A 14,242-nucleotide genomic window follows, 5' to 3' on the forward strand; every position below is an offset into this window, starting at 1 on the left:
AATGTATAATACTGTCATTTTTAGTTCACCTTTTCAAATTCACTTTTCCCCCACTTACAGTAATGGAATAGAAAGAATGGTTAAATGTACTAATAATCTCACACAGCTAAAGTTAAATCTTGTGTGTTACTGTCGTCTTTTCAAGCTAAATCAGCAGTGTTCATACTGTCCCAAGATATAGTTCTATGTATTGAGAAAGAGTCCTAAAAAAATTAATACAGCTTGAGAACCTTCAGTTGGTTTTGAAGTAATAAGACTGCAGTTAATTGTCCTAGGAAGTTAAAAGAAGGAAAGATTCTAAGGTTAAATGAAACTTTAATGCCTTGAGATTTGGGGTTGGGTTGTGGTTTCCTTTGATATTTCCAAAGCATTTAGTTAGTATAGAGTAAAATGTGCTGAAAAAAGAGCTACCCCCCCAGCCTTTCTGTGCCCTGTAAAACACACAAACCAACAATACTGTCAGTTTTGCAGCTGAATTGTCTCTCTTGTCTTCTCTTGCAGGTCTGCTTTAAATCTGATTGCAGTGATGATGAGCAGGAGTCCTCCAGACTTTAAATCATTTTACTCTCATCAGAAAGGATGAGCAAACTTTAAATGTTTTGTATCTCTGTAGCAAAGTGTATTATATATATTTTTTATCTGAGTTCAAGGATTTTTGTACATTTGTACTTCATTTGTTTTAAGATGTATATTTTCACTAAAGCTTAATTGTACAAAAAGCAATGAGTGCCATTTGAGTGAGTGTGTTTCTGTATGTATTTGATTTAGCTTGATTTTTTTTTTTCTCCCTAGTGGAATGAATCTAGAAATACTAAAAGGATTTTAAAGCACAGAGATAATATCTATGGCATCAATGTAACTTGACTTTGTATGCTACTGGTAAAAGTCTTCTTGTTCATTAGGATCATTATTAGCAGTTTTCTTAACAGTAAAATTGCTGTACTGATAAATTTCATAATGCCGGTATTATCTGGCAGCATGGCAGTGCTATTACCTAATGTATTTCTCAAGCAACTGCTAAGGAAAAAGGAATTCAGTGCACTGTGGCCAGCTGTTATGAATTGCTCTTTACTGTCTGGCTCTGTAGAATGTCTTTCTGTATTTCTATATATAGAGAATTCTGAACATTTAGCTTAATCCTGTAACAAACTGTATTACCCCATTCTTCTCCTTTCTACCTCTCTTACACATCGTCTCCATACAGTGTCTTGGCATGGACCGTGCAAGTAGACCTATGCCAAAATTTTATATTTTGAGTACTATGTTGTCTTTACTAAAAGTCTTTCTTTTTACCTGTGGGGACACTTTTTTATTTTTTTCTGTAAATGAAATTGTTTACAACTCCATGTAGGATGTTATAGTTTTATAATGGGTTAAAAAACAAAGCATGGGCTCTTCTTACTAACCTCCTCTCTGCTTATCATGTTGTAATACGCAATGTTGTAGGGTTGACAGCGATCACTGCCACTGAGGGAAGGACAAGGTAGTATTAAGTATCAAATTTAATTATGCAAGTAATCTTTTCTTATAAACTTTAAAAACTTAAACATTAAAACCTGCCTTTAATGATTGCTTGACACAGATGTGGAGCTGGTATTGAAGTTTTAGTTACGATTACCTGATGTTCTTTACTAAACTGTTTCCAGCTGCTTGAAAGCTTGTCAAACTTCCGTTCTTCTGAACTCAAAGTATGCCAGACTTTATTTTGTAAAGTTTCCGGTAAAACTATTAATCTGTGTATGAGAATGAATTTAGGGGACACACAAAGCCTCTTCTGTTTTCAAAATTTGAGTTAGGGACTTGAAATATAACGGAATGCTCTGGGAGTTGGAGACATGACTTTTGTTACATATTTTGTTCTCTCTCCTGAAGATTTGTCTCCACTGAGCATGCAGTTTTTTTCCTCTCAGATCTCTAGGGCACCAACCAGACCACACATGTATCATACACACAGAGCAACTGAATATCCCTCTACCTCAAATAGGTTTCTGCTTGTGATCTGCAGACCCACTGGAAGAAACTTAAGCTGCTTCTGAGAAACTCACAAGATACATTTGATACTCAAGCCTATCGTCAGGTTTTAATTCACAGTATTTTTTCTCTAGTGACAAATGTTTTAATGGGTTAGAATTTGAAAAAAGTTGGAAAACCAGTGTGTTACAGGATCCTACTGGGGCTGAGCTGTGTAGAAACTAAAATTGTTCCTCTTGGCTACTGTGCCACAGAAATGAGGAATGAGACTCTTTTCCTATGTTTTCAGTGCATTTTTCCCAACATCTAAAACAGCAGAGAGAACAGCAAAATGACTGCTGTAGAAAGTACAAAGAGAGAAACTGGCAGAGGGAGATGAATGAATGAATTACTGGAAGATAGTCTGATGCAACAGTGAAGGGATGGGAGGCTTGACAGAAAGAGAAATATCTGAAGTAAGGGTGTTGGCTGGAACCATTATGTGTGAGACAATGAGCTGGCATGGTCTGACCTGACCCTCTTTATTACGTACCACAGTAATAGAAGGACTCTAAAAAGATGGGAATGGAGAAATAGGGAAGTAACAAAAGTGTTTTATAAATACCTACCTGGTTGGAGAAGTGATAATGTTTCTCTGAGTAAGGGGTTTAATTTTTTAAGATCTTAGGTTTGCTGCTCTGAGGCAAAGGTGACTGTAGTAACGCTAGACATATGGGGTCACAGTCTGGATTTAATGCCTGCTTAGAGCAACTTGAAATTTGGGCAAGAATACCATAGACACAAGCTGAGTAATTTTTATGAAGAAAATACAGGATTTGGCTTTAACAAATAAAAAAAAAATCTGAAAGTCTATTTATCATGTATTTCAAATTTTCTTTCCATATTGGAGGGGGAGGGATCTTAACTTAAAAAAAAAATTAAAAAATCAACTTTTCTATTTTGGAGTGCTGAGTCTTAACACTTATTCTCCAGGGATCTGTGAAGAAAAAAGGCTAGATGAAGAGAAAAGGGAAGTTGTTCCTAAGAAGTGGTTATTTATACATCCGCTTTGTTGAACAAGGAACTCCAACCATGCAAAAAAGTGGAGGATTTGTTTGTTTTTATGAAGCTTTATTTAATTTCATTTCACAAGTTTTTTCTTACGTTCTGAATAATAATACTATTGAAGTGTTTTTGAGTAACGACATGTTTGCAGGATTAGGACCTAAATTTTGTTGGCTTGGGGACGGGGGATTCTTTGTCTTATTTTGTTTTTTTTTTCCCCAGTAGGCTCAAGATGGCATTTTTCTGCTATAAATTTGTCCCTTTTGTCTAGAAATATAACCACATAATAATGACTAGATATTATCTAATGTGAATCCCCTAATGCATCAGAAAAGACAAGAAACTGGAAGGATCAGCATAACTCTCCTTATATGGTACATGGAGATTAAGATGTTATGCTGTTTAATCTACGGTGACTAACATTGGTTAAATGTCTTACTGGAGTATTAGTAGCTTGGAGATGCATTTTGAAAGCGGGGAAAGGGTAAGGAGAGGGGAGAGCATCTGAAAGCAAAATATTGTGCTGTGATAATAGGAACTTCGCTCTTGATTTTTGTAGGACACAACTGAGACAAAGAAGGGGGAAGGCAGCAGGTTGTGTATACTGATTAGGTAGCCTTTTATTTCCAGCTGTTTAAAAAAAAAAAAAGCCAACGTAAATTCTTGTCATTCAGTACAACTTCATTATACCTCCATAAATTCAGATTCTAGATCCATGTGTTAGAAGGCTTTAATAGCAGTGAGACAATCCAACAATCTGACTGCTTTGTTCTACTGATGCAAGATCTGGAAAGATTTATGGAATTCTGTGGAGTTACTTGCATGAGATCAACCCTCCTTTTCGGTGGCTTGTGTTTCCAAGCATTTGTGTATGTAAATCTTAATGTCTGCTTGTGCATACCTCATGAATCGATACATTTAGCTCAGAATTCAGAAACTGTGAAACAATGTACCAGTATCTTATTGGTTTACTTAATGTTTTTGTGACCAACAAATGTTTGTGACCAACAGAATAGAATCTTCATGCCTCAGGGTTGTTCTCTTTCTATAAAAAAGTCAGCTTTTTTTTTTTCCCCCAGAGCTGTAGTGTTCATAATAGATATGTTGTTGTTTCTAGATTATAACAACAACAAAACAGTCTCAGCTGAAAAAATGAGCACTTAAAAATAATTACTGTATAATAATAAATAGGAAAAAAACTGTGGTATTTCCGTAACAAAGAGAGTGCTATTGACAAATCTTAGCCTTTAATAGAAGATGATGTATGTCTTTTTTTTTTTTCCAAATCATTCTTAAAACAATAGATGTGAAGGTTTTTGATTATGAAAGAGAATTATCTCCATCTCAGAATAAAATTGTCTAATTTGAGAAATCAATGATAGAAGCTATTAAAAACAACTACAAATCCATTTTTATAATGCACTTCAATTATTTTTCAAACAATACTGATGCAAGAAATTTCTCATTGCTGTGTGTACAAACAAAGAATACTTGGTTACAAGTTATTAAAATGAGTCAACAGAAGTAATATTATTTTGCTTTGGTATACAATTTAGTATTACACTAATTTAACATTGGAATGATCACCTTCACTTTAGTATAGCTTTTCAGAACATACTTCTCTTTAGGAAGTACTCAAAAAATGGAATTAAAATTTAAAAATTAATGGAAAGCATCTTTAAGCTGAATTTATGTTTACTTTGATTTGAATTACCTGCCTGGCTCATTTTGGTGATGATGATGTCTCTTCTGCTGAATGTACAATTCTTTTTTATTTCATAATTGTTCTTATGGTGTAACTTAAGTTTTGCACATGAGACGTAGGTAACTTTTCACATGTTCCACATGTGTCCAAAACACCAGAATTCTTTCTACGTATAGCGAAGCTGACTGGTAAATGTGATGCGTTAGTTCCAGTATCTCCAAACGATCCTATATGAGCTGTTTTCCTGGATGTTCTAGCATTGTTATTCCTGAAATAAAAGCAAAACACTGCCGCATAGCTCAACCACGTGTATTACTGTCTAATGTGATTTATTTACCATGTCTATCATGGTAGCTGGGATAGATAAAAGAAAAATTGTAATTTAAAAAAAAATTGCAATTTGTGGAAGCAGAAAATGTGCATTACATGCTGTAAGTTCTTTACCAATGTCAGATTGTCAGATCCAGGAAAAAGTGCCCTAAGTCTGTTGTATTTGCTCAATTGATACTTTATCTCACGGTCTGAAATTTTATTTCTTCCTGAATTTCTGTGTGAAAAGACAGAATTATTGGGATGGGCTGTTTTTCATTAACACCTTTACTGTGATAACACTATGAATGTGAATGCAAGATTGGTCAGTAGCTGTAGCTCTACTTGTCATCAGCCTTATCATGCATATTGAATTTTCTACTGTCGCCAAAGAAAACTAACCAGACTTCACTCTCCTTGAGAGAATTTATACCTTGATATTAATTGCATTTGGGGTTTTTTTGTATCAAATACTTCTGAACAGTAGGCTGCGTGTACTTTCAACATTTTGCCCTGCTTATGCAAAGGCTTTCACTGTAATTTTATGACATGAGTTGAAGGGCTATGCACTCAATTACTATACAAACCAGCTTCAAATTAAGTGACTTTAACAATAATGTAACCGTGCTATGGCGTATTGCAGATTATCTGTGCATATCTTGAACTACATGGGCCAGCAGTCTCATGAAGTCTGTTGGATTGAGTAGTACCAATTATGTGCTGAATTGTTCGTGGAAATGCAGAAATGCTGGCCTAAGCGTGACTTAGGGACAGGGTGAAAAATATTCTTGATGTGCTTGTCCAACCTGTTCTTAAAAACATTAAATCAAGAGGTAACCTATGCCAAGGTAGCCTGTGTTTAGGAAACCTTTCCACATTCATCATGTTCGTGTCTGCCTTACAGACAAGGTAAAAGCATGTTTCTTTTTTCCTCCTGGAGGTTGAGATTAATTCGTCGTCATCCACTAAATTACATATAACCTTCTAGGTATTCACTGTTACTCAATTGGGATTGTGACTTTATTTTTCTTTGTGGTAACGATGGCTTTACAAAAATGCCTGTTCTCTAACCCTGCCTGCTTGTTCTTGCCCCTTGTCAGTTTTACATCACTTTATTTTTGCCAGTGCAGCTGTTTGTGGGGCTGCTATTTGAACAGGATCAGTGACATGGATATGTGACATGCAAAACCGTGCATCAGTAAATTTGAATTGGGAGAACCTATTGATAAGGTACTTGCCAAAGAAAAACCTGATACCCTTGAGTTCTCTTCCAGTTACCCAGCTCATGGTTAATGAGCCAGAGGGCTTGCACTGCCAATACAATTTGGAAAGAGAAGGAGAAGAAAGAGGCGTGTGCTTGTGGGCAGGCATTGCCTTGGCATTCCTGCCAGTGAGTCAGCAGCCCTTAAGGGACTGGCACACATTTGGATCTAGAGCTTCAAAACAGTTTTGCAAAGACTGACTTGGTTGGTGGCTTGTGTAATCTTTGATAAGAGTTTATGCTCTTTTTAATGTGATTAAATTTATTTCAAAGTGTGGAGTGGCACATGCAATTATCAGATAGTGTATGCAGCATTCCAGCTACGCTGTCATCTTTTTTCATGTATCATTTGCTAAATAAAAAATTCATGATCATCCATATGTTCCAGAGAAAACTCTCTGCAAGCTTTACCATAATCAGGAAAAATATTCTGACCTTGAAAGCTCACGTTTTGTTACACATTTATAATGAAATAGGGGTTTTGCTGTAAGTTGGATTGCTTTCAGTACTGTAGATAGGTTTACTTCCAGAGGAATGTTACAAATGGTTCATCTTCTTTTACTAACATGCTAAAAAAGTTAACTGGCAGAGCACTGTTTTACCGAATATTTGGCAAGAATGTGATCAGTAAGGTGGTTCTGTCATGACTTACCGTTGGCCTGAATATCCAAAAACATGAGGTTTGCTTCTTTTCTCCATCCCTGTTAGCAATAACCAAGTTGCATATTAAGTCATTACTGGGAATTTCTTTTCTTAAAAGTTCCAAGAGCTGTTCTCCATTTCCATTGCTGGAACCAATTTCATGTGCTTGAGATATAAGTTGAATTGCCAGTTCTTATCAGCTGTCATTCAAAATGTGTATCCACAACTAGATACATTAAAATCAGTGGTTGTAACTGGAAAGTTCACAGTAGTGTTGATTTTTTTAATTACGTGCTTAGTAATAGAATCAATGATTTAAATCTTGTATACTGCCTCACTTGTGTACTGTGTGTTTAATATGCGCTTTAAGAGCACAAAAAGTGTCCTCTGATAAGGCAACTCCAGCATCACAAGACGAGCGCTGAAAGGCTGGCGGGTACCTTGCCAAGTTTTAAGTGTCCTGTTCCTGTAAGTGTTTCCTCTTTTCTACATGTCAGCCTGACTAAAACTGAAATGCCGGCAGCGCCTTTGGCACGCACCTGACTACTAAGTGGGCTTGCTGGAAATGGGAGCGGGGGAGCTGTATGGGCTACCTGTTGTGCGTACTGGACGCATAGCATATGCAGCGCGTGCTGTGGCGTTGCTGGGGCCGTCGGTGGGTTAGGACGAGGGCCTGGGTCCCGCTGGTGCAGCTTCAGGCTCTCACAGGGCCGATGAGGTGGGCGCTCGGCGCTCTGCAGGGGCAGCAGAACCTGCTGCACCTGCGGCCGGCTCGCTCGCGGGGAAAGGCGAGCGCGGGCACAGCCCCTGCCCGCTCGGGAGCCGCGGGTGGGCGTGGGGCTTCCCCTCCCGGGGCTGTGTCTGGGGCCCCGCCGCTCTCCGTGCGAAGGCAAACCACGACCCATGGCTGCGGGGCCGGGGCACTTGTCACCTCCCGTGCGAGGGGCGGCCGGCTCCTCCCCCGCAGGGGGCGCCGCGGTGCCGGCGGGCTCCAGGACCCCGCGCCCCCGCCCCGGTCAGCCGCCGGGGGGGCGCCCTGCGTCCTCGTCACGCGCCGGCGCCTGCCCCACCCACATTCGGGAAGGGGTGGAGCCCTCTTTCTGATTGGACAGAGAGCCTGTCGCTCTCCTGATGCCCCGCCCCTTACCCGGCCCGCGTGCCTCTGTGTGTATGTACAGAAGAGTGCGCGTGACACCGGGCCGGAGGTTGCGGTCCGCGCATGCGCGCCCGGCGTGGCTGAGCCCGGGGCTGGGACCCTTGCTCCGGGGTGGGCGGGGCAGCCCGGGAAGGGGGCGGGGGCGGGGCAGCGGCGTGGGGACTGATGGGACGGATTCAAGATGGCGGCGGGGCGGCTGGGGAGCGCTCGCGGCCCCCTGCGGCGTCTCCCTCATTCATTGCGGCAGTGACGGGTGGCGCGGCTGAGCTGGCGGCGGCGCTTCGGCTGGCTTGAGCGCGCCGGGCGAGCGGGAGAGAGCGAGTGCGGGAGTAGGAGGAGGTGGACGGGGGTCGGGCCCGCCAGGAGGAAGGCGGGCGCCGCCGGGCGCCTGTGAGAGGGCGGGGAGGAGTAGCGGGTCGGTGCCGCCGGCGCGGGCGGAGCGGACATGGCCACCATGGAGAAGCTGATGAAGGCCTTTGAGTCGTTGCGCTCCTTCCAGCAGCAGCAGGGTCCGGTTGCCATACCCGAGGAGCCGCTCCAGAGACCGTGAGTGACCCGCACCCGGGGACTGGGAGGGCTCCTGGAACGATTCGGCGACATCTTCCCCTGCCCCGCGGGGAGGCCGCCCCGCTAAGTCGCTGCCGCTCTGGAGCTGCTGACAGCCTGAGAGGCAGCTGGCAGTCCCCGGAGGAGTGAGTCCCGGGGTGCTGCCTTGTCCTTGGCAGGAGGCTGTTCCTGTGGACGTGTCTGGGAGTGCTGCCTGCTCTCTGTTTAAGTTTAAGCTAGGAGTAACTTTCTGGGCTAGCACGTTTGAAAATACAGCAGTATGGGTAGTGAATGGGAGATGCAAGAATGCTGTATGGGTTTCACAGGCAGGTTCTTGAAATTAAAACCTTATCTTCAGCTAATACACTGCTGGAAAAAAGGCAAAAGTCCCTAAGCATAACTTAAAGCACTAAGCCTAATAAAGTTAAAGTCTGAGCTTTGCTGCCTCTGGGGGGAGTTGATGTGGATGTTTGTTTATGACAAACTTCATTTAAAGTCTTGTGCTGTGACTTGCTGTGCAGAGACCTAAGAGGAATTAAATATTTCTGATACCCTTTTGCTTTCTTAAACATTAGGGGCAAATGCATTACATCCATGCAATGACATTCGTGTTTCCCATTGGGAAGCATTACTGGAGGGCAAGGGTGGGGAGCTGTTCAGTACCACAGTGCTGCCCCTTAACATTTGCATCCTCTAAAAAAAAAACTTCTGTTGAGCAGGTGAAAAGACTAAGATTTTTAGGGGATAAATACATGAGTTTCACTATTGCATTTTCTCTAGCTATTGGGGGGACAGGAGAAGCAGAAGGGTTGAGGAGCAGGTAACTTATAAATTGGCAGTTGCATAGTGTTTTGGCAGAGGATGCTAAGCAGTGGAGCTGGGCTCTTGGCCACCTGCTCCCACAGTACATTCTGGTATGGATGCCAAGTAAATTATCGTGGTTGATACTGTTTGGAGAGTGTTGTCTCAAACAATCTCAATGGATTTTCACACTTTTGGGGCATAATAGATGAAAAAACTTATCATCTTCATAAGCTAATTGTTTTTAGATACCTTACTGGTCTGCAGGGACTAATTGCTCTGTTATGTGCATTTTTTGTGCTGGTACTTTGTATGATGTGGAGGATTGATGGCCATGTATTTCCAGTCTTTCCTATATGTAGCTGAAAAAAATCTGTCTAGAAAGCTACTGATGAGATAGATCATGGTATTTCAAGAGCAAGTCCTGAAAATTATTTGTGATGCTTGCTAGGGGATGTTGTGCTTCGTTTGTGGGCCTGAATTTAGGCATACTGAACTCAAAACATTAAAAAATTAGGGTTGCAGGTGTCCTTGTTGACTTTGGTTTGTGTTTAAAAATAGGCTGTATTTTTCAGAAAGCTGATGGTATTGCATGTCTCCAGGAGCTATACAAATTCAGTAACAGCACTAAGCCTCATAAAAGCCTATGAAAGGATGTTGTAGCAGTCTTTGCTGAAGTTTCCAAAACTTTTAGTGAAATACCAGGTGACATCTTGAATGTAATTCACAATACTGTCTGCATTTTTTTTTTTCTCTTTGTAATGGACTGGAAAGGAAAATTGCTTCTCTGTTTTCCTTGTGTTTGGGGAGAGGTGTTCATCTTCATTGTGGTTCTCTACTAGTAGGACTTAAATATTTTGTAGTTCTGTGTGGTAACTTCCTATCATTCTCTGTTTACTGTTGTAAAAGGATGTGAGCTTACCTGCCAGTAATGAAAGAATAAAGTAATTGGTGAACGTCATAGCATAAATGCTACTGGTTTGCTCTTTAATTGTTTCATTAGGTATCTATTTGACATTGTCCATTAGATCAAAGTTGTCCTGTTGCCTAAATTAGACAAGTGAGAAGCTGTCATTCCTCAAGTTATAGAGTAATCTCATTACAGGTGGTGTTAAACATTTTTTTTTCTTGGACATTTTTGCTACAGTAAAAGTAAAACTAACTACCCACCTCTACTTTTTTATTTTCCTCCCAAAATAAGCTACCTTAAATTACAACAACACAATGTTACCTCTACAGGATTAAAAATAATAATAATTAAAATATCTTTCCTGATGGAGTAGACAAAAATGGTCTGTTAAAGATTTTTGGTAGAAACTGAGCATTCTACATCTGGTTAGTGAATGAGTCCTACTAAGGACACTGTCTGTCTCCTGATATGAAGTGTTTTAAGATCACAGAGATTGGGGTAGAGAAGACTTGACTGTTTGCACAACATGTACTGAAGTTTTTCTTCACTTTATTGTAAGACAGTGACTTCTAAACTCTTGATAAAACTGATATTCTGGCTTTACTTTTTTAAATTCAAATATTAATTTAATTCAAGCTTTTACCAAGAAGGTAAAAGTTTTTTCTGTTTTGAGAGATTTTAATCAGCAATAATCATGTGTTATGCTTTTATTATGCATTACAGTCAGACATCAGTTTCTGGCCCCCTCTCTTATTTCTTGCTGGTTGGTCGGTTGTTTTTGGTTATTTTTTTCTTCTATGAAAACTTATGTTGAACTCTCTGTCATCATATTGCTTCTGTACACTTCTGCTAGGCACCTTATTTTCTTCCATATCTATTTTTTAGTTTTTTCAGGCCCTTAAATTTTGGTTGGAGTTGGGTGTTTTGTTTTGGATTACAAAGCTCCCACTAACTTAAAATTTGGTTAGTATGATGTAAAAATTCAGAGTTTACTCAGTGAAACTAAAAAACAGATGGGCTGTCACACAACATCCTGTATTTTATGTTTTATTCATTTTTACCTCTTATCACTGAGTTGAGAGAATGATTTGCTAATGTTTCTTCTGGAAAAGTATTCAGCTTTGATTTGGTTAATCCAAAGGTGGATTCTTCACCTTTTCTTTTCTTAACTTGTTCTAACAGTTAATTATAGTAATTGTTTGTAATTGTGCCCTATTTGTGATTTTATTTTTTTCCTTACATTTTATTCTAACCATTACCTTTGTAGTGAAAGGTGCTGCAAGATCCAAAGAGCTCTCCAGCCATATCCATTTTTCTATACTCATGAACTCTTCTGGATTTTTTTATGTTTGACTGAAGCTGTGGTCGTAGATTGGTTTGATCACTGCTATATGTAGAGGTATCACAAATTTTTTTGCTTAACTTTTTTGCTCAACTCACCCCACGTGAACTGGATGGGTAGTACCTATTGCCCTGCTTGTCACTGGTGGTTCTGAAATGTTTTTTTGGAGTTACCGTTTCTAGGGTGTGTTGTAGACCTGTTCTACTTCATTTGACTGTCTGTCATTGTCTGTGTTACTGCACATTGTTTGAAGTGTCCACCATATTAGGGCTTAGTTTATGTCTTGATCCACTCATATTTTTGTTTGTTATTAATAGAATCTTTTTTGAGTTTCCCATTACTTAAGATTAACGTCAAGCTGTTTGACTTGGCCCTTTTTCTTAATGCTTGCTCAGCTTTCGAGCTTCTGTACTCTTTTTACACATCCTTAATTCCAAGGCTTAATATTAGCATCAGTGAGCTGCATTTCTTTGTAGCCAGCTCATCAGGACTTGGGGTGCAAAATTATCTGGGCTTGCTGGCTTTCTTATTTTGTTTATTTATCTTCTTGGCTAGAGATTGTCTGTAGAAGCATGCAGAAGATTAAACTCCTCTGCCTGTGAGGTGAAGCTTTCCTGTAGATAACTGCTGCTTCCAGTATCTCCTGCCTTCTGTTATTCATCAAACTGAAATGACCTTACACTTGGGGCTTGCTACTTCAGCTTTCTTCTAAGAAATATGTGATGCTGTTGTCCCCCTGGGTATGCTCATCAGCAGTTTGCCTGAGGACTTCATAATACTTCTGAACAGAACTGCCTTTTTTTTTTTTTAATAAAAATCATGTGTTCTATCTCCAGATACTCTTCTGTTATCCTTCTCTCTGTAGGCACAGAAAATGTGTGTATGTGCACAATGTACGTTAGCTGTTTTTCTTCTACCTTTTCTTTCATTCCTTCAAAGGCTGATTTTTTTGAATTTGGATAACCAAATAGCAGATGAAAGATTCAGTACAGCAAACTTGGTTGAATTTTTGTTCTTCTTTCCCTTTGGATAGTAACTGATAGTCTTCACTTCCAGTTTCTGTTATTTCAGTTTAAATGTTAACTTGTTAACTATATGCATTCCTTTGAAGTTTTCACATTAAATTTTCTGTATTCAGGCCTTTTAAATTTTTAAAGTTATTTATTTCAGTGAGGTGGTAGATCCAGTATTAGCTGAGCTCTCTGTTTACAGAAATCTTCTGAAGTGATTGGTCTGTACTAGTCTGAGTAGTATTGAACACGACTGCTTGCCTTGCTCAGGGCTATATTATGTGTAGATAATATAGAACTTTATTCTGAAAGCAGTCTCATTCAGCAATATCTTTAATGTGTTTTGTATCTGAAACAGTGAGCTTATGGGCAAGTTCAGATGTGCCTGTTCTATTCTTGGGTTGAATGTGTACTGAAAATGGTGCTCATAACAGATGTGGGCAATGCTAGGTAAAATTATAATAAAAGTTGATATTATTTATTCAGTTTCTTAGGTACCCATTCACATCAATGGTACTTAAGTTGCAAAATCAGTTGGACGTTTTAGGAAGTATTTGCTGTTTTGTTAGAGGTGACCTGAAAGTGCTGTTAAAGACTCTGGTGCTTTTTCAAGATAGACGGACATTGTATATCTTGATCGGATTCAGACTGGCTACTCATATTCTGCCAGTTGCTTAAGAACACCAGCCAAAGAAGAGATCCTCTTTGAGGAACGCTGAAGCTTACCTAAACAAAATACTCCCAATTGTAATGGAAAAAATGTTTTTGTTCAGAACTATTCCTTAAACATTTAAAAAGGGAAAGCATTTCTAGACTGAGATGAGAGGATCCTTGGGAGAAAAACTGAAATCTTGGGAGCAAACACTTTTCAACCTCCCACTTCCAATCTGACAGAAGAAGGAGGACAGGGGTACTTGCAAAGAATTACTTTTCCCAAAAACTGTACTATTATTTGAGCTAAAGCTCTTTAATATTACAGCTTAATTCTTCAAAATTTTTGTCTAACAATGTAGTTTGAGTTAGTTTAATTTAATGTGCTTATTGGCTACTTGCTATTGGTCCTTAATGTTGTATTGACTATATTAATGTCTCTCAAGGCTGTTCACATCGTTTTCCAACTTCTAGTTCAGAAACACTGTTTTGCTATTTGATGGTTTTGCTATTTTTGCTAAGACAGAAAATTAAATGCTAAAAATACAGGTGATCAATTTTCACTTGGAAAACAAAAGGGAAGATTTCCTCTGAATGTGAGTGAAGAAGCAGCTACCTCTTTGTTGTGAAACAGACCCAGGAGAGGTACCTTTGGGTGTGCAGTTTGGCTTCAGTATTGCTATTGGTTAATTATTTATAAGTAATGTCGGCTTTTCTAGAAGTGATTCTGTGTCAGTAAAGTTAAGAGTAGGAGACACTGCATACAATGAAATAAAATTTCATGGTCATAGTTGTGAATCTCTCTCCCTCTCTCTTTTTGTCAGTTCCTTTGTTGGGGGTGGAGCAGGGAAGAAGCTTCTGTTCTGGGCTCAGCCATAAAGGGTTATAGGAGCT

General features: G+C 39.7%; 2 protein-coding genes across 5 annotated transcripts in view; both read left to right on the plus strand.

Moving 5' to 3' along the window:
* Positions 1-5,174, plus strand: part of GRK4 (G protein-coupled receptor kinase 4) — a 43,547-nt gene extending 38,373 nt beyond the window's left edge. Inside the window, exon 16 of the mRNA XM_072862366.1 lies at positions 502-5,174. Within this exon, the coding sequence (XP_072718467.1) occupies positions 502-555 (54 nt within the window). The 3' untranslated portion in view covers positions 556-5,174. The remainder of the gene's footprint in view (positions 1-501) is intronic.
* Positions 5,175-8,263: 3,089 nt separating this feature from the next.
* The window catches only part of HTT (huntingtin), an 88,551-nt gene continuing 82,572 nt past the window's right edge, over positions 8,264-14,242 (plus strand). For all 4 annotated transcript variants that reach the window (XM_072861229.1, XM_072861230.1, XM_072861231.1 and 1 more), the window contains exon 1: positions 8,264-8,634. In XM_072861229.1, the coding sequence (XP_072717330.1) occupies positions 8,534-8,634 (101 nt within the window). In that variant the 5' untranslated portion in view covers positions 8,264-8,533. The remainder of the gene's footprint in view (positions 8,635-14,242) is intronic.

The sequence above is a fragment of the Ciconia boyciana genome, chromosome 5 (genome assembly GCF_034638445.1).
Source record: "Ciconia boyciana chromosome 5, ASM3463844v1, whole genome shotgun sequence".
Classification (NCBI taxonomy): Eukaryota; Metazoa; Chordata; class Aves; order Ciconiiformes; family Ciconiidae; genus Ciconia; species Ciconia boyciana.